This window comes from Acartia tonsa, chromosome 12, assembly GCF_053477335.1.
Source record: "Acartia tonsa isolate MP-2025a chromosome 12, ASM5347733v1, whole genome shotgun sequence".
NCBI lineage: Eukaryota > Metazoa > Arthropoda > Copepoda > Calanoida > Acartiidae > Acartia > Acartia tonsa.
The window spans coordinates 34156006-34180096 of NC_137271.1; the positions used below are offsets into that span (position 1 = coordinate 34156006).

Genomic DNA, 24091 nt, shown 5'->3' on the forward strand with positions numbered 1-24091 from the left:
TGACATTTTTGGTAAATTGTATTGCACTGAATTATTCTGTTTTACTTAGGACAGCAACAATATCTTGAGCCATTTTCTTCTCACTTTCATCAGCCTCCGTCAGAGAGGTTATTTCTCCTCGCCTGATAATAAAAATAAATGTAATTCAGGGATGTCCAAGCTTTTTATTTTGAGTGGAGAAAAAATTAATAGTTTCATAGGTATGAGGGGTGAATCTAATGTATTTTTAAAATTTTGATGGGGAAACACACATATCCCACCGCCCTATGGCGTCTATGACATTATGTTCCATGTTTTCTCCCAATAATATAGAAAAATCTAAGAGAGAAAATCTAAAAGATAATGAAAAATGTTAAAGATTTAAATCAAAATATTGGGATGCATATTACTTTGACGACTTTGATGTTAGCTAGCATATAATTATTTTATGAAGGAATTTTCACACATATTCTTAAAATGTTCAATAAAAAGCTGGTAAATTTATTTTATTTTACTGGACTAGGTTAAACTTAAATATCAAGAAGAAATATGCATTTAGATAAAAAAACAAAAACAAGGGTAACAACATCTATAGGTAGCGAAGCATAATAAATCCATGGAAGAACAAGCATACAAAGCGAGTTATACAGCAGATGTTCAGTAATCATAAAAAAGAGAGGAAGGAAAAATTTTATTTATAAATACTAGAAAATCACGAAACCTTTTATATTGATATGTAAATGTCTATTGTTTAGCATAACCAGCAGACAGGCGGACCAAGTAAGTTATCTACTGGATGCTTTTTGATAAGGAATATCATAAAATCAGCAGTCTATGTCAAATAGCAGTGGAGAAAATTAATTTAATGCCAATTACCTGTTAACAAGTTGAACTACCACAGGATGAGGGGCAGAGGCTAAAGTATGTCTAAAAATATGAAAACAAGGCTGACAAGGATACATAAAAGATAAGCACTAAATTCAGAAGGAAGTACAAATAAACAAAATCAGAACGTAATAAGCAGAACATTAATTTGTAAGTCTAAACAAAATTGTACATAAATGGACTTACGGATTTTCTGGTAACGAATTTGAGTTACTGCGCTTCCTAAATCGTACCTATCTGTTATATAAAACGTGATGCAAAATTGAAATCGATATGAGAATTCTATCATATTTAAATTAACAAAAAGATCTAACCGTTACGGACGGATGAACCAACTCTAATTATAAAACGTAAATTTGATTTGCATTCTCTCTCATAAAAAATTTTTTGGTTAATAATAAAAACAAGGATGACAACAACCATAAGCACCGCATTACATAAAAAATCATGTATGGATGGAAAAAGTGATGTAAATGTTCATTGTTCATAGATGATAACATCATCATACATTTTCCATATGTTTTAATCTTTTTATTTTAGAAGTGTTACTGATAGACAAATGTAAAAAGAAAATTGTTTTCTGGATGTTCATTAGTATATGGTAATATGAAGAAAAAAAGTAGTCTCTCTTTATTAGCAGTCGAAAAAATCACTTTTTCCCCATAACATTACGGACTGTCTGACGCTAATGAAAAAAAACTGAAAAGTAGCTGTCTATAGTGCCCTATGATCTATGGGGTTTCTTTCCCTCTTCCCTTTCTCTTTCCCTCTGCTATGACGTCATTAGAATATGTAGGCCAAAAGCGCTGACATCTATCCCCATTTTTCTAGGGCACTAAACACATCGAAATAGAACATGAATGCCATAGTTACCTTAGTCCAGCCTCCCAATCAATAGGATATCCAATTGTCTGTTCAAATCTCACTCCACCTTATTAGTTACACATTTTATAGATACAATATTACAGAACATTTATTTTTAAAATTCTCTTCCCCAACGTTCCTTATGTTTTATTTATTTCAAAAATAAGGGTAGGGGGACGGGCTTCTGTGGTCAACAAGGCACTTTGAGGGAAAATGGCATAAAAAGAATACCTATTGTTCTGGTAGCATCTCCGCAAGGTTTGGATTGATACACAAGGTATCCCCATGGCTCTATGCTAAAAAAATATAAAATAATGCCAAAGGCAATAAATAGGCTAAAAGTGTTATGTTTGACTTCTTTAATATTCAAAGAAAGTATTTTTCTCAATTGCTTTTCTTTGTAAATTAATTAATTTCCTTAAATCACTTGACAAGTACAAAAAGATTTGCATAATGTGTTTACCCTGTTTGTTGATTTTAGAAACTTCACAGAGGATATTTTATGGACAAGGTTGTGAGTAACATAGCAGTGTTTAGATTAGTAAGAAAAATATCGAAAAGGTAATGGATGCAAAATACATGGATATATTGACATTGGAAAATTTGTTGTCAATTTAGGTTACTGAATTGGACCTTATTTATTGGTAACTTTATTAATCAAGTAGGAGGAGATGGGATGGGGTAAAGAGGTTGAATCGTTCTTATGGCCAGCTGGGAGTATCACTTTATTAGAGTACGTGATCGACATTCTGGTGCAACATCCAAGTAATCATATATCGATTCAATTGGTTTACTTGAAAGATTTGTTGGGAAGAACATCATCTACTTCTGGCTCTGTTTGTATTCCAAGAATCTAAAACAGATTAATTATGAAATACTTAGCTAAGTTTAGATGATCCGTATATTTTGCGAGCAGAATGATACTACTAATGGTCGAAATCCAAATAATAAAGTCGGAATATTAATATTGCACATACATTTATTTACAACTAGCAAATGCGCATGGCCTCTAGACCACATTAACCGCGTGTAACTTGTAACTTTTTGGTTCAAAAATTAAAAGATTTTGAAAAATTAGGAGAGAAGGATTTTAAGGGTGGTTATACTGTACCCCCCCCCCTCTCCCCCAATGACAAAGATAATATACATTCCTTATGTAGGATAACCTTTATTTCTTTATTTTATAGTGTCAACTTTTCCCTAAGCTACAAAATACAATATTCTACCTGTCCAATCCAATCAGTGTTGTAGGCGAGGAATCTATGAACTGCCTTCATTGCAACACCACCCTATAAGTAAAAAGTTTTTTTTGTCACTTCTTGAGTACTACTACATTTCATTTATTCAACTAGTTAAACATTAAAATAAGAGCCAGAATTGTAATTGTATTGTTTTTAAACAATTCAAGTACGGTAACTCTACCCCAAATAGATAAGAGAGAAAGAAGATTGAAACAGAAGCAAGTGAGATCTGAATAATATAATAATAGGTAGCTGTCTATAGTGCCCTATTAAAATAGGGATAGATGTCACCACTTTTGACGTGCCTATTCTATTGACGTCATAAAATCCCCTATACTCCATCTGTTTTCCAAGGGGTTGTTTACCCCTTCATTTTCTCTTTCCCTATAATATTACGTCAATAGAATAGGTAAGCCAAACAAGGTGACATCTATCCCCATTTTGCTAAGGCACTACAGACAGCTACAAATGCTTCCACTATAATGAGAAAATATCATAGAATAAGGTAGATTGTAACATTATAAAATTTATTGAAATCTTTATCCAAACCTGAGTAGTTGATAGAATATCAAAAGCAATCATTTCTGCCACATTAAAGTTCAATTCTTCACAACTGGTATCAATCTATACAATAAACATCAGCAAATCTTCTAAATAAGCTAAATGGAGGGCATATAAAAGACTCTTTTTGGTGTTTGTTTATGACAAAGCCAATATTGTCCTGTTGTGACATCATAAATCTAGGATAGGAGAAGGGAAGGGGGAAAGAAAATCTCTTCAAAGGAGATGGGAGAAATGGAGTTCTCCTTTCCCTTTACCAAAATTTATAATGTCACAACAGGATAATATGGGCTTTGTCTTGTTAATCATTTTGGTGTGTACATATGAACTCTTTCAATAAGTTTATTACTAAAAGATACATTGCTAAATTAGATTTTAAAAGGCTATATTTATGAATGTATCATACTTACCAAATGTGGTGGCTCTGATCTAGCATTAGCTGACGCATCTGTAAGTCCCTCTAGATCAAATAAAAACTTTCAATTGTGTTGGTATATAAAAGGGAAAAAATAAGTACAATTTTTTGAAATGAAAAAAAATACAGTAAAGTATCATGAACATAAATAACAATAGTACATACTAATTAAATTGTACCTGCAATCCTAAAATATATTTACACAAGCAGCTGCGCCCCTAGCATCTATGGGCTCTATATTCAAAGGACTACGGAATATCTGAAAAATAGCCTAAAACCATACCCAGACTTATTTCTAAAATAAAATAGCCTAATACCATGTCAGGGTTTATAAGAAGCTTTACTGTAAAGGAGAACTATATTGGTTTAGCGGTTAGCTAGATCTTTAGTTACAGACAAAAAAGCCTACCATTTTATATATTAGGATATTAAAATTACCTAAACGTTGGATATCAGTATTAGAAGTCATATTGATAAGACCTTCTCCCAAAGCTACAAAGAAATCTTGAATTTCTCTCTTGCAACCTCCCTGGAAAACAGGCAAAATAATTAAATTTTTTGCTTTACAAATCTTAATGTCATTTTTAATAAAATCCATGATTCAAATTATGTAATATGCTCTATCTGATATTTAATGTTTTACAATTAACCTCTTATGGTAAAACAATTGTATTTTTACTTTTCTATATATTTTATTCTAAATGATTCACTATGTAATTTTAAACCTAATTTAAGAAGATTAAAATTTCATCCTTTAAAAATACATAAGAAATTATTTTATATTTAAAATATCAGAAAAAAATATAACTATGATTTATATTTTATTTGTTTTTTTTCTAGAATTATTTAGGTCAAAAAGGATTTATTTCTAAAGAAACAATTTAAAAAAATTTCCTATAACAAAAATATGTTTTGTTTAGCTATATAGATCATATCAGCATACTACTATCTAAACGATTATACAAAAAATAAAAGAATTGGAAACTTGCATTATCAAGCAAATACATTACTGAAAATACACCACTAGATTTTTTACCATAAAAGAGTCAAAGACCAGTTTTGAACTTACAAAACCACTCATTCAGTATTATTTTTTACAATATAATTTAGCGGTGCATTTTGAGCATTATAGTTCCTTTGAGAGCTTAAAAGTTTTACTTTATTTTTAAGTTTTTTGGCTACAACCATGATAAATTTGAACAAAACATAATTAAATTGGATGTAGTGAATTTCATTACTGTAATAATAGTTAATTATTATATTAGTAATCCATTTGATTTTTTTCCATTTATAAAATTCTAACATGATATTTAGAGTTATATATACTGATAACACATTATTAAACATTGTCACTTTGATTTATTGATTATGCTGAACAAAGACAATATAAGCATAATAAAGTCTCACCTTTGTCTTAAATGGGTTATAATAATTTAGATATGTCTATATAATATTTCTTTTTAAAAATAACAAGGTATAGATAGATACAAAATGGGAAAATTTCTTTATGTTTCTCTTCTTATTCAGAAGCATTTTATATTGTTATTTTATATCATCTAGGGGCCCTATATATGGAAGGGTAGAAAAATGGCCTTAAACCATACCAATTCTTATTACAAAAATTAAATAGCCTAAAACCTTTCCGGAACCTATAAAAAACTCCACTGTAAAGGATGAATTATTAGTTCAATGGTTAGTAAGATCATTCATTCACTACAGACCAAAAAAAAGCTTACTACTTTATATATGTAGGGGGTACAATTTTGTTAACACATATTTCTTTCTTCTTGTTTATTATTTTGTCTCTTTAAAGGATTCAAAATGCAAAGACATATATTTTGAAAGGAATAATCTTTTAAAAAAACTAGATAATGGTGGGTTCTTATATGGATTGTGAACTACAAGAAATCATTTTGAGATATATATATTCTCTTTATGCATCTGTCTAGAAGAAGTTTTCAAAATTTGTATTTTAAAAAGTAGATTTTACCTCAACAAGCTGGTCAATTAGGAAAGTGATGAGTTGGTACATTTTGGATATCATCACATGGGCTACCACTGAGTCACACAGGGGGCTAGATACAGAGATAGTTCAAGATATATAGGGATAGGTCAGAGATCTAAAGGAATAAGACAAAAGCCAATAAATTAATATACATTTCCTATGATGATACACAAAATCTATAGATTATAATTAGTAGCAGCTAGAGGTAATACACTGATCAAATTAAAGACAACAAAAATAAGTTTTAAGATTTTACCTTACATCATCTGGAATAAGCCCTTCAATAGTCTCGCAAACCTAAAACAAGGATGACAATGTCCTAAAGTAGCGAGGCACAAAATTCATAGATGAAAAAACGGACAAGTAAATTTTGAGAGCATTTGATGAGTTGTTCAAATCATGAAAAGAAATGTATTGGAGAAAATAATCACGAAACCTTTCTCACATTTCTTTATTTTTTATTCTATATTTTGTGGCATCAATGACAGAAAGACAGACAAAAAAATACATACTGCAATCTTATTGATATAGGGAATCATCACAAATAAAAAATCAGCTGTCTATCTTAAAAAATCAGCTGAGAAAATCACATTCCCCATATAGCTTTACGAAAGGACTGACGGGCTGATGGACGGACGGACAGTCAAAGTGAATTATAGTGTAGTTTCGCTACTAAAACATTTTGCTAAATTAATAAACTAAAAAACTATTTTAAAAGGTGCTACAAAATACCTGAAAAAATGAGGCTGGTATAACGGAAGAAACATCCATAAACATGCTGGAAATCTTTCGAATGGCCTCACTAAAAAAAGTTTTTTATTTTTGCAATATTTTTTTTTAAATCTCCTCCCCCACTGCCCCAAATATTTTTTTTATGGTGAGGATTTTCTACAAGAGCCAATTTCTCTTGGGAGGAGGGGCAGCGGGACCGTCCCCAAAAATAGTTATAAACCTTTCTGAACCTTATAAGATTCTTCACTATAAATAAGAATAGGTTAGCGAGATCTCAAGCTAGAGACAGATATCATATTCTTTTTATCTAACATATAAGAATTGCTGTGCTACTAAAATACAAAATTGTTCTTGATAGTTTTATCACTAAAGTAAAAGAATAGATGGGGCACTAGCTATAAGTAACTCTTCCCACGGGGTGGGGAATCCGTGCCAATTTTCAATTCGGTCTTTGAAAATCAGCCAATAGTGTCGGAAATAAAAATACACCAAAGTCAGCGCAAATGTGCAAAGAGTAATTTACTAGCAGACGAAAAAGATCCCCACCACTTGGTCCAGGTAGTTGTCTGGATTATACATCTATACTTATACTTTTATTGTTTTATCTTACTTGACATTCATGACTCCGACTTCAGTATCTTCTAAAACTTCTTCAAGAATGGGGATAAAATACAGCTCCAATAAATCAGCAACAGCCTAAAAAGATTAATAAAGTTAAAATGCATCTCTGAAACAAATTCTTGCTATTTGAAGTGCATGTTTTTATGGTCGCTCGCAATATAGACAACCAAACCGTTGATTGCACGACCTTTTTCTGGAAGTCCTAACTGTGGATGGTAATGAGGTGCTTAGTGGTTGCAAATGATTTTAAAGGCCAGAAATACCATCACTAGAAACCTTTTTCCAGTATGGCCGATTAATGTCTACTGGATTAGAACTAGAAACAGCTTATAGTGTTCAATAAAAAATGACGTCATGCCAGTATACAATTTACCATTGGTTAATTACAATGTTTACTGGCCTATCATTGGTAATTTGCATTTTATGACGTAATTTTTTTGGCAATAAACGTTGTTTCTTCGAACCAGTTATCAGCCATACTGAAAAACCATGTATAGCATTGTATTAATTGTAGTCAATTTCCCAATTTATTAAAATAAGAATAATAAAATTAACTAGCTATCAAGCGACCCTTGAAGACGCTATGGGGTTCAGACTAAAACTAAATAGTAACAAACAAGGAGTATAGTCTCTTTCGTGGCAACGCTCCTTAAGGGACGATTCTTCGTTTTTTTCACAGTAGCTTTTCTTCTATTTCCAGCCCCTGCAGGGGGCTATAACCCCGCGGGGCCAATTACCTAACCCAATATAACCTAACCTAACCTAAAAGAACCTATCAAAAGAAATTTTGAAAATATGACAAATAGCTCCTTAAGGGGCGTTGCCACGAAAGGGACAATTCCACAAACAAGTTATTCACCGTAAACCAAACAGGCTTTTTGTGATTCCAAGCCATATTCTTGTCCAGAACTTCAAAACTTGTTCCATCAACTTTTCGTAGGATTGGTTCCATAACCTGAATATAAGATTTGCACAGTTTAAAAGTAAACTAGCGGCTTTTGGTTTTACCCAAACAGACCTCTAGGGGCACTTAATGGAGGTTTGAGAGTTGATCCCCCGCCTTTTTTAGTTTTAATAAGAATTTTTTTTTGGGTGGTGTTATTTTTCCAGGCATGATTTATCTTGTGAGAGTAGAGGTACCCTCCTCCAAAAAACTTTCCCAGGGCTTTTCTGATGATTAGGAAGATCCTTCAGTAAACGCACACACACACACACACACATAGACAGACATGGGCACCTAAAATAGTACTAAACCTTCCCTAGACCTATAAGACGATCTTAATATACAGATAAACAGGCATCCTCTTGAATATACCTTTTTTAAGCATTCTTTATCAGGACATCCATGCATGACCAGGAACAGTATTCCACTTCCAACTTTCTGAATAAAAACAAGGATGACAACAAAGGATTTTCAAATCTAAGCTTGATTAACTAAAATATCTCATCAACTAACTAAAAATAAAATACAGGATGGTGTACCAACCAATTTAATGTTAGCAGGACGCTTCAGATACCAGGTACCAGTTATACTTGTCAAAAGTTTTTCTAAAGTCAAGAAGGCTTTAGGTTTAGAGCAATAAAAGGCATAAAGAATGTGATTTAATATTTTTAGGCAATCAAAAAAATATATATGGATATTTTATGGCTTCTGAGCCTGCATAAAATATAGTTGCATGTTTGTGCCGTTTTAAAGTCATAGAACTTTAAAACTCTATCTTTCATGTTAATTAAATGAGAAGTAAAAAAAAACGAAAATGGTTAAAATAAACATGCAGACTTTTTAGATGTTATGGAAAATTAAAGACTTAAATAATTCAGATAATTTTGCAACTATAGAAGTCTTTTAAATAAATGTTACCTGGGGCCATTGCAAATCAGCTGCATTATAACAGGTCCTGTCAGTTTTCATTATTTTTTTTCAACAAAATATAATTATTTATTATTATTAAAAATAATTAGAAATAATATAGTTGCTTGGGTCGGCAACCGCAACTGAGTCTCAAATTAAAACCCGTTTAAATACTTCGGGGACTTTTTTCTCATATTCATTCGAATCCGATTAATATCCGGTGGATTAGAACAGTTTGCATCCATACCAAAAAGCTATGCCAAGCATCGTATTATATCAGTTTTCTACTAATATAAAGATGTACAATCATATATCTGGGCATCTTAATTGTACATTATATATCCGCTGAAAGCTGTTTATAATACGATGCGAGAAATAACTATTAAAAAGAGGGATTGCCATATTTGGGACAGGTTTATATTTTCAGCTGATTGTTAGAATTGTGAAAGGTTGATTTTCTTGAGTCTTACAGGCAGCTGATGCGCAGCTGCCGAGCCCTGTTTACATAAGCAATGATTTTTCTTTGTAATTATCGTCTCAATGGACATCAGACAAGAGTGTTTGAAAAGTAATGAAAGCAAAAATATAATAGGTTTTTCATGTTTACTAATTTCCTTTACTCTCTTTGGAATAACTTTTTAATTTTTTTTCATTATAGAGTATTTTTATTTTATATGTTTTAAAAAAAAGTATGAAAATAATGATTTCCTAGAACACATAAGATCACCACATCCATCTGTCATCAAATTTGTAGGATTTTCTCCTGTTATACCTAAACATATCATTGATATTGTTCTTTGATCTTTACTGTCATGAACTATAGTATATCATATTAATATTCTAGAACCATTACTAGTATATTACTAATCTTTCCCACCTAATCCTTATATAAAAGCAATAGGATCTCTGTTTTTCTGTCTGTCTCTATGTACTGAAGAATCTCTCTATCCGCTGATATGGTTGATAGCTTCTCATGGGTACTGGGAAGGTTTAAAGCCCAATTCATAACCACTTTCCTATGTAAAAATAACTGTAAACAAACATGTTAGATTAATTCAACTAAAGAAAACTAGGGTTGTCTGATTAAATACCTGGAATATATGCGCCTATATGGTTCATTATAGCTCGGGACAGCATGAAATCTTGAGACAGACAGGCTTTAACAACATGCCCCCATGGTGGTCCTAAAATAGATTTAATTACGGTTACAGGTATTTAAAGCAAATTCTATTCTAGAAGGAAATAAGTTTTTTTATCTAAAGCTTAAAATTTTAATAATTATTAAACAGATTGAGTTCTTCATTTAAGGAAAGCTTTACATAAGACCAAGGTAGGTTTTAAGCTATTTCCCACTCCTTTCATACAGAGCCCTTAATTAATAGGGGCGCAGCCTCTCTTCATTTATAAGGACATAAATATTTTCTTTTGCAAAGTAATTAATAAAACATGTATGTTTTCCAAAGATGAAAATGGTACTTGAAGAAAACTAACTAATACCTGGAAGATTTCCCGCCATTTTGGTGGACAGATAGACACTGACGCCTGGATCCAACTTTTCAGGGGGATTTCTGTAAACACCTAAAAGTGGATGCAGGTTTTATTTGAGAATAGAAGATTAAAAATTTTCTATTTCTTTATATCAATTTATACTTTTCTTTACATGCCCTTAGAGACCTCTAGGGGCAAGTAAAATGTTGTATCCTCCCTAAAAACAGCTATGAACCTTCCCAGGACCTATGAGAAGCTACATGGTAAAGAAAAACGATATCGGTTAAGCGGTTAAGATCCTTGGGTATAGATAGACAGACATCCTGTTACTTTATCATAAGGATTAACAAGATTACCTGGTTGAATTATATGAAGCCAATGAATAAGAGTTTCCTCTCTTGGTTTAGCCAGAGGCACCAACGATCCAGGCTTACCCATCACAAGATTACTAACTCTAAACAAGGATAATTATAACTATAGGAACTATGTAAACAGGCTTACCCATCACAAGATTACTAAATCTAAACAAGGATAATTATAACTATAGGAACTATGGAACCAGGCTTACTCATCACAAGATAACTAACTCTAAACAAGAATAATTATAATCATAGGAACTATGGAACCAGGCTTACCCATCACAAGATTACAAGATTACTAACTCTAAACAAGGATAATTATAACTATAGGAGCTATGGAACCAGGCTTACTCATCACAAGATTACTAACTCTAAACAAGGATAATTATAACTATAGGAACTATGGAACCAGGCTTACCCATCACAAGATTACTAAATCTAAACAAGGATAATTATAACTATAGGAACTATGGAACCAGGCTTACTCATCACAAGATTACTAAATCTAAACAAGGATAATTATAACTATAAGAACTATGGAATCAGGCTTACTCATCACATGATTACTAACTCTAAACAAGGATAATTATAACTATAGGAACTATGGAACCAGGCTTACCCATCACAAGATTACTAAATCTAAACAAGGATAATTATAACTATAGGAACTATGGAACCAGGCTTACTCATCACAAGATAACTAACTCTAAACAAGAATAATTATAATCATAGGAACTATGGAACCAGGCTTACCCATCACAAGATTACAAGATTACTAACTCTAAACAAGGATAATTATAACTATAGGAGCTATGGAACCAGGCTTACTCATCACAAGATTACTAACTCTAAACAAGGATAATTATAACTATAGGAACTATGGAACCAGGCTTACCCATCACAAGATTACTAAATCTAAACAAGGATAATTATAACTATAGGAACTATGGAACCAGGCTTACTCATCACAAGATTACTAAATCTAAACAAGGATAATTATAACTATAAGAACTATGGAATCAGGCTTACTCATCACATGATTACTAACTCTAAACAAGGATAATTATAACTATAGGAACTATGGAACCAGGCTTACCCATCACAAGATTACTAAATCTAAACAAGGATAATTATAACTATAGGAACTATGGAACCAGGCTTACTCATCACAAGATTACTAACTCTAAACAAGAATAATTATAATCATAGGAACTATGGAACCAGGCTTACCCATCACAAGATTACAAGATTACTAACTCTAAACAAGGATAATTATAACTATAGGAGCTATGGAACCAGGCTTACTCATCACAAGATTACTAACTCTAAACAAGGATAATTATAACTATAGGAACTATGGAACCAGGCTTACCCATCACAAGATTACTAAATCTAAACAAGGATAATTATAACTATAGGAACTATGGAACCAGGCTTACTCATCACAAGATTACTAAATCTAAACAAGGATAATTATAACTATAAGAACTATGGAATCAGGCTTACTCATCACATGATTACTAACTCTAAACAAGGATAATTATAACTATAGGAACTATGGAACCAGGCTTACCCATCACAAGATTACTAAATCTAAACAAGGATAATTATAACTATAGGAACTATGGAACCAGGCTTACTCATCACAAGATTACTAACTCTAAACAAGGATAATTATAACTATCAAAGGAACCAATCCTTGTTCAAGCTTCCCTAAAATGTAGAGAACTATTGAGAACAGACCAACATCCTATTACTTTGATATAAAAAAATAACCTGTTTAGTGTTTTGAGAGGGCATCCAATTAGAACCAAGTTCCAAAGAAGGATTTGAGCTTTAGCATGGATATTTCTGAAAATAAGAGATTTATCAAATTTAGGCCTATAAGCAGCAGTAGTTACTAATTTTTAAATGTTTAGGTTGAGATAGATTTATAACTGTTAAAAGTACGTAGGCCTATAATATGGATGTTATTTGGTCATATTAATTGAACTTAACAATACTGGCCTATCATCGGTCATTTGTATTGTATGACGTCATTTTTATTAGGCACTTTCAACTGCTTCATCATAGACAGACAAGCAACTTTAAGTTGAAAGGAAACATTTTTATTTTTTGTTTTAGTTAATAAATGTAAAAAAATATATATAAATGTAAAATGTAAAAGAGATTGTGAAGTATGTTACAGAACACAAAACTTGTAAGGCAGCCTTGCTACTGAAATCTACAATACCTGGAAAGCGAGTATTCAATAACAGGATGGAAGACTTGGTCTAAATTTTCACATACAGAGTATAGCAAATCTTAAATAAAAGAAAATGAATGGTATTTTTAACAAAAAAAATGGTACAGTTGATACATTGAATAGCTCACACAGTTTTCTAATATTTATCAATGGAAAAAGCATAAACAGACCTTTTTGTACATATAAATAACATTTCTGTATGGTTATTATAAAAGGAGATATGAAATTTTAAAATTGATTTAAGGTTTTAAAAATTTTTACATAAAAATTCACAAAATTGAAAGATTTTTAAATGCACAGGTCAGAACATGTCTTAACCAACTTTTAAACATCAGAATTATGCTGCTCTCCTTTTGGATATAATTGTCCTTATTCTTGAAACTTAGTTGGCTTATTTAATACCTATATTTGCAACAACTTTTATAACACATAAACTTATAATTTTCAACATTTACAAAAGGTCTTACTTTATTGCATCAAGATCTATGATAGATCTGTATAGGAAATAAACATGTATGGTAGAACTGTAACTTGACAAAGTGTCTTAAAAATGTGATGCATAAAAATGAGGGTGATGAGATAATCCCTCATTTGTATGACGTCACAAGGCTTATTTTTTAGACACTTTGTCCAGTTACGTTAAACTTGTTTTACATACCAGCAGTAATGAGCAAAATAGCAGTTATATCATTTCTAAACAAGGATGCTCTCTTCATGCTGGGCTTAGCCTGGCTGTATCTAAATACAATAATATTTCTTTATTATACATTTTATTGTGAATCTTCATTAAGTATCAAAAGGAGATTCCATAAATTATATAAACTACAGATTTATGTATGTTTTTAATGGAAATTTCCATTAATTTGAATTTGTCTTAGTTTAACAATATTTAAGAATAGCCGTTTTTAAAAGCGAAGCTTTTCTATAATTAGGGTCGGTCCGTACGTCCGTCCGTACGTCCGTCCGAGATAGATAGCTTTTATTCGTTAATTTAGGCATGTTAGAATTGTCCTATCGATTTCAAATTTTGCATGATGATTCCTATAGTAGTTAGGTACGATTTAAAAACCGTAGCAACTCTATAATCATCACAAGAATGTCCGTACGTCCATTTTAAACATGTTGATTTTTCTACTTTTTTAACAACATATTTTTATGTGATCTAATTATCCGTTTGATCTGATTTTTGGTATATTGATTCCTGGGACAACAAAGAACAAAAGAACAATAGTATAAGCGAATCAACTCTATAATCAAGTCCTCAAAATGTAAGTATGTCCATAAACATTATCCTATATCAAGCAATTTTCCAACAAATTTACTTAAACTTTGCTTCGACTCTTTTGATACTTTTATATTCTAATTATTCAGTTCAGACACTATACAATTGTTACTGTCCGTTTGTCCTACCGTTTCAGTGCTTCGCTTTTATGGATGTTGTCATCCTTGTTTTTTATAAGTTTCATAGATATAATTACATATCAATTACCTCATATGGGCTCAATTTAATTCTCTTTTTTTGAGTCAAAACATTCCCTTCTACAATAACTATTAATGCTGCTAATCTGACATAGCAGCAGTAGGAACCATTTTAACATCTTTAGTTATAACACAGTTTTTAACCAAGATTCTAATCCTTCAGTGAGGGGAGAAAGTTGCTCAAAAAATCAGCATCTTCATCTATTTTTTAGGGGTTTTCTTCACCACTCATTCTTTCCTTATCCCTTATTTTTATGACGTGAGAATTTTTTTGAGCAACTTACTCCCCTCACATCAATGAGCATATTTGTTACATGTTGAGCCATGGTCGCAGGTCTAGATATACTTTATGCAGAAAAATCATTTCTGAGTGATTGACATAAAGTTGACATACCAACATTAAAGTTGTATGGTAACTTTGCTTAATAAAATTAATTTTACCTTACAGCTAGAATAGACAGGCTTGTATTGAGCACTGAGCTAAATATTTTGAGGCCAATTTTAGCTGGCAGATTATTGTACAGATCAGATCTTAAACCCTGAAAATAATACATAATATGAAGATTCAGGTAGAAATCAAGGGAAAATATAGATTTTTTAAAAATTCCCTGCACAACCCCCTCTCCCCCTCCCCCCCCCCCTCCTTTATTTTTAAATTGAAAATAATGCGGTTTATTTCCTGTGGGGTTACCCAGTACTAATATAACCTAACTTAAATAATAAACAAATAAATAAAAAAAAACTCTCTACCCCCCTCATAAATTAAATTTTGTTTCAAGGCACAACCCAATCATTTCAGCAGTGTGATATATAAATATATCTGTTGATTAACCTAAACTAACAACTTTAAAGAATTGTTTAAATAAATAATATTTGTAGTTTAGCATCTCTACTCAAAGCAATCTTATCCGTTATTATTGACTAGACTGTAAAACAAAAGAAGAAAATAGTAATGGCTGACATTATACTGCTATGGTATGATAAGTTAGGCAAAGTAAATTATCTGCCCTATGAATAACAATCATGCAAGACTAGTAAAACAGACAGAAGGACAGACACACAGACACGAAAACTTATAAAGTATAACTATACCTGCATGAAAAACCACCAATATTTGATGCATTTGGATGGATTGTCTCCCTCCAAATAAATTCTATCACTAGTCCAATCCTTAAAGAACAACATTAATGTAATAATCCTACAGTTCTGTCCTTAAAGTAAATATTAATTTTTCCACTCTTTGTCAATCCTCACAACCTATCATTTGCCCAACGAATGCTTTTCTTGATTTTATATGATTTCAAATATTCAATGTGACAACCAACACTTTGATTGCAGCGACTTTGTCTGGAAGTCTTAAATGTGCATTTTAGTGAGTTGCACCTGTTTACTGGCCAATGCATTCCCCATTCTATTACTATTAGTGTCACGTACCAGACAGAGCAGTTGATACTTTTTTTGACATCTCTAGCATGATGCAATTTAGAACAGACTTTACCCCAACAACTTCCTGATAGCAAGCAGACACACTATCATTTGCGCAAATGCCGCTGGTAATTATTTAGTGCGCTAACCTGACTAATTGGATCTTGAAGCACTACAGTAGCTACTATGCCAGCATGGTAGTCTAAAACCTACATAAATATACATATTTTAATTAAATTTAATTTAACCTTACTCTAAATCTGCCATAAAGCTACTTAACCCCCCCCCCCCCCTCCCAACATACAACTAATATCTTAAATAATTCCAGATTTGTTTTGATCCTCTTTACTATTAGAAAACTAACTAACTTTATCGATGCTACTTTATAATTTACTTTGTCTGTCTGTCCTTTTTGTAATGTTAATGTTGAAATATGATTGCTTTGATGCTACTTAAAATAAACTGCTTATTTTTTTGTAAAATCCTCTTTTTTCAATATCAACCTGAATACAAGTCAATTGGTCTTTCAGCTTTCTTTTTTTCAACCATAACTTACTTTTTCCGTATCATCCTTGTTTTTTTTGTATATGTCACATTAAATTTAAATTTAAATAATATTTTTAAAATGTGTAACCTGTTGAGCATAAGAATCAGTAAATTCAATCCATTTATTGTATGTATTACTAAAAAAAAAGAAAATTAATTCTATTTTTATTTTTTTTATTAATAGAAAGTTGTCCACTATACGATGCTATACATGAGTTTTCACTATGGCTGATAACCGGTTCTAATCCATCGATTATTAATCGGTTTCAAAGCTATTCTGGATAAACTAATTTTGACTTACTTGAAAGGCTTAGGACGATCAGGCGGCAGCGTTATGTGCTCATTGAAAATCCACAGGAAATTCCTAAAAAAAGTGATGTAGTAGCGAAGCTTCTCTATTGCAATTTATTGTTTGTATGTATATCTATGTATTAGTATTGTAATCTATAATACAACGTAGAATGATGTCTGTCTGTCTGTTAGTTTGTACCAAAGGATCTCGCTAACCACTGAACCGATCGGGTTCTCCTTAACAGAGTAGCTTCTCAAAGGTCCCGGGAAGGTTTATAACTATTTTATGGGACGGTACCACCACCTTCCAAAGAGAAATCGCCCCTAGAAAAAAATAGCTTTCCCAAAAAAGTTTATTTTTTTAAAAACTAAAATAAGAAATGGGGGGAACCCCCCTTTACCCCCCCCCCCAAAAAAAAATGGATTTGATATTCAACTCCCCCTTCCTCAAGTGCCCCTCGAGTACTCTAGGGACGAAGCCACTAGTGTATTTAATGTAAAATCTAACCTTGTCATGGCAATAGTTCCCAAAACCGCCATCATATATTTTGATTCGCATTTTGCTATCGCCTAAAAAAGTAATAAAATATTGAAAAGCTCAAGTATGTACCTTTTTAAGTAATAAAAAGAGGGGGGTGGGCAGTTTTAAGTTTTTTTTTACTTTAGTTCAGGTTAGAAAAAAAAAATCCCCCCCCCCCCTCCTTTTTTCCATTTATTTTAAATATAGGAGGGTAGAGGGTTCACTTCAGGGAAAGGATTATAATTTCATTTAAATAAGCTATTAAACATTTTGCTAAAATCAAACTTACAAATATTTAGTAAATAGGTAAAGTAACATTTTGTGTATAGCGCTAACTGCTAAACCGATATGATTCTCCTTTACAGTGAATCTTCTTATTGGTTCATGTAAACAATATAACGCACCATCTTGCTACGAGAAATAGCCCCATATCATATTTTTTGGTAAAATTTTAAGGTTGTTTTATTTGTTGTACAACAAATCTTACTTTAGGACCAATATCCATCAGATGATCCCACAGTTTTTCAGCTGTTTCTTCAATGGTGTCATAGAAAGGCTGATCTTCTATGTCCCCGAGCTCACCTTCAATATAACCATTTATCGCATCCTATTATAGACATCAAGGGACTTCGTCCCCTTGGGCCTAACAAAACTGTTTTAATCCAATAATTTTTATTTTATTATTTGTCGAAAGTTATCTGTAATACGATGCTGTACAGAACCGGTTCAAATCTAATCCATACACGAATAGGGATTATAGGTTCTAGTCTCGTCCTTATTTAACATGTTTTAAGCATTTATACAACAACAAAAATTAAAGGAGGGCGATCTTTTTTGGGTGAAGGATTTCTTTTAACACTGCAATTTGTAATCTTGAAACAAAATGGTTAGAAAATAAATATTGAAAAATTATTTGATGTTTTTGGTTACAACTCATATTTGGAGTGTAGATTTTGTACAAATTTTGAAATTATTTATAAACTTGTACTTTTCTAGAGGGAGGGAGGAGACATTGGACTGTAAATTATTATGGTACTCAAGTAGCATAATCAGGCCCTACCATTCGATGGCTTTGAAGTTAAGAAACTTTTATAAAAGCTTGATTGGTTTATTAAATCTACCAGTGTCCAAACTTTTAAATTGATTATTGTAATCTACAGAAAGGGGTTAATTTTGTTCATCATCATTACTTAGACCTTATATATATGTATTATTATTCGACGTTTAAAGCGGGGCGAAGAAGTTTAAAATAGTTATTTATCGCATCGTTTTATAAACAGCTTCCCGCGAATATAAAAATGTACATTTGCAAGATTAATACCCGTTTTTTTAGCTCCGAGATGCCGAAGGCACGGGCTAAAAACTGGTTTTAATCATATGATTGTATATTTTTATATTGGGATATAATACGATGCTATACATAAGTTTTCAGTATGGCTTAGAACCAGTTCAAATACATTTAATATTGGTATAAAACTGGATTTAATACTATTAGTGGCGTTCGAAGCACTTTGTCGGGGGGGGGGGGGCATTTTGAATATATATACCTATTTTAAACAAGGGCGTTTTAAGGGGGCGGAATTACTTGATTATGGGCCTTCTAATCCCTATTCCTTCTTCCCCATTCCTTCCTCTCAATAACTTCCCCCATATCTTCCCCCCCCTCATACCTTCCCCCATCCCTTACCCCCATACCTTGCCCCCTTCCTTTCCCTCACACTATCCCACCTTTAAAAAATAAGGTGAGGGGTGAGATAAAAATTCTCATTTTGGAAATAATTTGGATAATCACATTTTCTCCATAGCGTTATGGACTGACAGAAATGGTAAATTATTAAAAAAAGTTATATCACCATCTCCCACCCTCTTCAAATGGCATTTTAAAAATCTGTCACTCTTTTATAAAGTTGTGATTGCAAGGATTTGCTAGGGTGGTGCGCGAAGCGCACTAAGAAAATTTTAACACCACCTTCAAACTAAAATCAATTAAAGACAACAAGAACTGTGTTATTTTATCAAGTCAAGAATATAGAGTGTTGTGAGCTTTAATTGGGGTTGTTAATGTATATTGCTAGGTAAAAAACATATCTTTTAGTTAAGGGAATATACACAAAAAAATGATAAACTTATCCTGAACAATAACATCTTATGATATACTTATACATTGTTATTCATTTATACAGACATACAGTTTAAATCGCCCAAAGTGCCCCTTTCGGTTAGAACGCCACTGAATACTATGCTACACATATTTTTTTAGTATGGCTGAGAACCGTTTCTAACCCATTTTATATAAGTAGAAAACTGGATTTAATACGATGCTGAGAACCGGTTCTAATCCACTGGGTATTAATCGATTTCTAAGCGATACTGGAAAAGCATATACCTGTATAAGGAACATGTTTATAGCAAGGGTTCAGCAGTCTAAAAGCTCCTTGCAGAGTAGAATCAGTAAAATCCGCATCCCATTTAGCCAACAGCTCGCCTTTCTTTGTTTTCCAAATCTAAAACAATTTAGATTTAAGTAAAATATTATTAAATTTTGGTATAAGTTACATATTAGATATATGATAATAGTTATTTATCACATTGTATTATAGAAAGATTTCCGCGGATATTAAAATGAAAAAATATAAGATTAAACCCATGATCTTAATTTCATATTCGTGGTAAACTGTCTGTAATACAATGCAATACTTGATTTTTCAGTATAGCATTAAACCGGTTCTAATCCAGCGGATATTATTCGGTTTCAAAGCAAGTGCATTTGAAACAACATTTTTTTAAAAATATCATTCCTCATTTTCTTTTTGTGTATTTATACTAGCGGCTTCGCCCCAATAGGTATAATTATTTCTTCTATTACCTACCCAGCGGAAAAAAATGCGAATGAATCGCAAGTTTTCGCGAATAAATGGCGGATTCGCAAAATTCTTAAAAATTTGGGGGATTGGGGTTGTCCCATCCTCCAAGAAAATAGCCTAAAACCACCACGGGACCAGTAGGTGTAATCCCTGAAGAGTAGAATCCGATCGGTTCAGTGTATACCGAGATCTTAAGGGACGGACGAACAGACATCAAGCTACTTTGTATTATAGATCAAAAATTTTTATCAGAGATGGCTAAATGATTATAATTGGCAAGGATCTAAAGGGATAAGAATATGGCCTATAAATTGATGTACATCAACAATGATTAAAAAATCAAAATTACCGCTATTAAATATGAGTTTTCAAAATCCGTCAAATTAAGCATTTAGCACAATCTCTGTTTATGAAATCAAATTGAAAGTCCTACTGCCTTGTTCCACTTATCAATAACATTTGCAGCGGCCTTGGTCACCAGTCCCGGGTTGTCCAGCATGCCTCCAATATTGGAGCTGCACACTCGGATCAGCTCCAGTTTTCCGCTGGCATCGAATTCAGTTCGCTCCTCCTGTTAGGTTTAAATTGAATAAATGGATAATGGTAAGAAAAAGAAGTACTGGGTTTTGTCATATTTTCACAGAAGCTTTTCTTTCTATTTCTAGCCCCTGCAGTGGGCTCTAAACCTGCGGGACAATCATTAACATTTACCCAACCTAATTTAAAATAACCTATTAAAAGCTACTGTGAAAATACGACAAAACCCTCTACTTTGTTTTCTTTCCCTGATATTAATAAATTTGAGTTAGATTAGATTAGATTTATTATTCTTGGGTGTACATACATAGAAAAAAAACAACAATAATAAATGAATTAAATGAGTATTATATACATTTATATATACAGTCAAATTTTATTGATATGGTTAATTTATAAAAAAAAAATTCTTCTCAAATGGCAGTTTCCTAAAAAGTATGCAGTAATGTGTATTCACACATTGTTTTCATATAGGCAATATAAGTAAGACAAAAAAATAGAAAAAAAGATAATAAGCAATAGATAAAATCATATTGGAGAGGAAAGAATGATAATAGTAAGGATTGATTAGGGCATACAAGTCTCACACCATTATTGCAATAACAGAAATTTAAGAAATATTCAACAAATAAATTTTAACTAATTTACATGTAATGTACATGTAAGCAGAAGCGTGCATAGAGTTTTGTCCAGGGGGATAAAACATTTGAGGGGGTGAAGAATATTTTAGTATTAAGGGGGTTGTCGACACCCCTGTACCCCACTCATAAGCATATCCTATTATATAAAGTACAAAGCTTTTTTGTTTGTAGCGAATGATCTCGCTAACCACATAACCGATAGGGTTCTCCATTAGAGGGAAGCTTTGTATAGGCCCTGAGACGGTTGTAGGCTATTTTGTTTTTATAATATGGTTTTAAGCTATTTTTCTGCCCTTCTTTATCCCTTCGAATGTAGAGCCCCTAGATGCTAGGGGTGCAGCCGCTAGTAAGTAATACAACTTTACATAAAGGATCTTTTAAGCTTTGAGATTTATATATATAAAAAACTCACGAATAAAATTGTAAAAAATGTTATTTCATTAAATAGAGCAAATGTTATGCATATATGTACTTAGAAAAATATAATTTATAGAAAAAAGCAAAATTTTGTTTGTTACCTTTAGTATATTTCCACTGTAATCATTAATACCCTTAAAGAAATGAATAATATTAAATAATATAATAGTTATTTCTCGCATCGTATTATAAACGGCTTTCCGCGGATATAGAATGTACAATTAAAAAATTAAAACTAGTTTTTTTAGCCCCGAGGTGCCGAAGGCAAAGGCTAAAAAACTGGTTTTAATCTTTTGATTTTACATTTTTATATTCGTAGAAAGCTGGATATAATACGATGCTAGACATAGTTTTTTCGTATGGATGAGAACCGTTTCCTATCCACCGGATTCGAATAAATACGAGAAATAAAATTATTCTATGCTTATAACTTTAATTTTAATTTATTTGTTGTCAAATCCTTCGTTTGACAGACTAAAAGATTTTTTAAAAAGTAACAAATAATAAAAATAACCTGTAAATTTATATCTTCCCCATCCAAGTTTGATTTAACTTTCGCAGGCTTCGAGTCTTGCTAAAATTAACAATAGTTTAGATATTCTTATGGAACAGTAACAGGAGGTCTTTATCCAAGGGCGTCCAAGCTTTGTAATTTGGGGGAGGTAAAAATTCAAAATAAATTTTAGAGGTGCCTAAAAAAATCAATTGGGGGGAGGAAAGTAATCATTATATCATAAAGGCAAGGACGTCAAAGCTTTTTTTTGGGGGGGGAGGGAGTTAATCACTCTTTTACCCCCCCCCCCCCCCCAATCCCCCCATTGGACGTTCTTGCCGTATGTGTGTGTTTGTGTAGCGAAAGATCTTCCTAACTGCTTAACTAAATATAGTTCTTTTTTATAGTATAGATTTTCATAGGTCATGGAAAGGTCTATAACTATTTTGGGGGAGGGTACCTCCAACCTTCCTAAATAAATGATACCCCGTTAAAAATTTTCTAAATTTTTTTTATTCTTAAAACCAAGGTTGAACGTGGAAGGACCACTCCCTACCCCCTATCTTAAATAAAGTCACCCGCGGCCGCCAGTCACGTGGCTGCCAGTAATTATTAAAAAAACATAAGCGATTAAGTCCAATAAACAAGTAAAAGAAGGACTGAATTAACAGTAAAGTTCATTTTCAAGTTCAATACCATGCCAAATAACGATATTCTAGTAAAATTTCATTTCTTTTCTTAATATAATCCGTATACCTATCGTTTATATTTCATAGAAAAAGAATTAGTTTAGAAATGTATTTTTAATTTCACATAATAAATCAAAGAATTGATATTCCCTTTTTAAGCAAAGTTTTTTTTTATACTTTATCACATCAAATTGAAAAGTAATTTTGACACATTAAATACTTTAGTTGTCATTTTTAGTTAATGAAAAAGTTTAATACATGGTTTTTGCATACACATTTTTTGGATGTTTATCCAAGTTTCCCCATCCTCTCCCCTCCTACTAGATAAACAAACTAACCAATAAACGAAAACGTTATTAATAAATATCAGAGATACCTGTGTAATTAACAGTCATCTCCCTACCTGACCCCAACCCTAGGCGCTTTTTAATTAAAGTCCATGCTTTAAAAAAATAACAAGGACAATACAAACCGTGGCAGCATAGATTTGATGGAATGAATTGAGCTGGCGTGCTAATCTGTATCCATCCATTTTCACCTTTATTTTATTGATTTTAAATAACTTTTTAAAAATTGTTTTTATCAGGGTTTTAGCCGCGCGTCAGCCGCCTGTAAGCCTCAGGAAAAAATCAACCTTTTGCAATTTAACAAATGACTTCATCCATAAAAGCGAAGCTTTGAAACTATTGTACAAACAAACATCAACACTTGTCAGAACTGAATAAATGTATAAAAGTCGAAACAAAATTGTAACTAAATTTGTTGGAAAACTGCATATATACAGGATAATTTTAAGGACATACTCACATTTTTAGGACATTTATAACATTGTACTTTTTTGTCCTAGGAATCAATATTCCAAAAATCAGATCAATCAGATACTTAAAATCACATTTGTTGTTAAAAAGGTTAAGATAAACATGTTTAAAATGGATATTCTGG

The 24091-nt window shown here is 32.0% G+C and overlaps 1 protein-coding gene across 1 annotated transcript; it reads right to left on the reverse strand.

The window, feature by feature from the left end:
• On the reverse strand, positions 1-23686 carry LOC145333580 (uncharacterized). Its single transcript, XM_080178740.1, has 35 exons — positions 23622-23686; positions 22482-22541; positions 22069-22101; positions 20806-20943; positions 19895-20012; positions 17996-18090; positions 17497-17558; positions 16999-17061; positions 16786-16834; positions 16301-16360; positions 15819-15896; positions 15168-15265; positions 13906-13985; positions 13236-13305; positions 12779-12853; positions 11000-11097; positions 10653-10733; positions 10247-10339; positions 9862-9927; positions 9165-9199; positions 8619-8684; positions 8163-8258; positions 7293-7378; positions 6683-6752; positions 6207-6247; positions 5936-6020; positions 4384-4474; positions 3941-3990; positions 3519-3593; positions 2955-3017; positions 2523-2581; positions 1960-2024; positions 1738-1795; positions 856-906; positions 1-122 (listed from the first exon to the last, which is right to left on the reverse strand). The coding sequence occupies exons 1-35, from the start codon at positions 23679-23681 to the stop codon at positions 32-34; spliced, it is 2559 nt and encodes an 852-aa protein (XP_080034866.1). The 5' UTR covers positions 23682-23686; the 3' UTR covers positions 1-31.
• Positions 23687-24091: the final 405 nt, after the last annotated feature.

Coding starts and splice junctions, on each gene's coding strand:
- LOC145333580 (XM_080178740.1), bottom strand. CDS start 23,681: ATGGATGGATACAGATTAGCACGCCAGCTCAATTCATTCCATCAAATC. Junction 13,986..15,167: donor CTGTCTATTCTAGCTGTAAG/GTAAAATTAATT, acceptor TATTGTATTTAG/ATACAGCCAGGCTAAGCCCA. Junction 6,248..6,682: donor TACCAGCCTCATTTTTTCAG/GTATTTTGTAGC, acceptor TCCTTGTTTTAG/GTTTGCGAGACTATTGAAGG.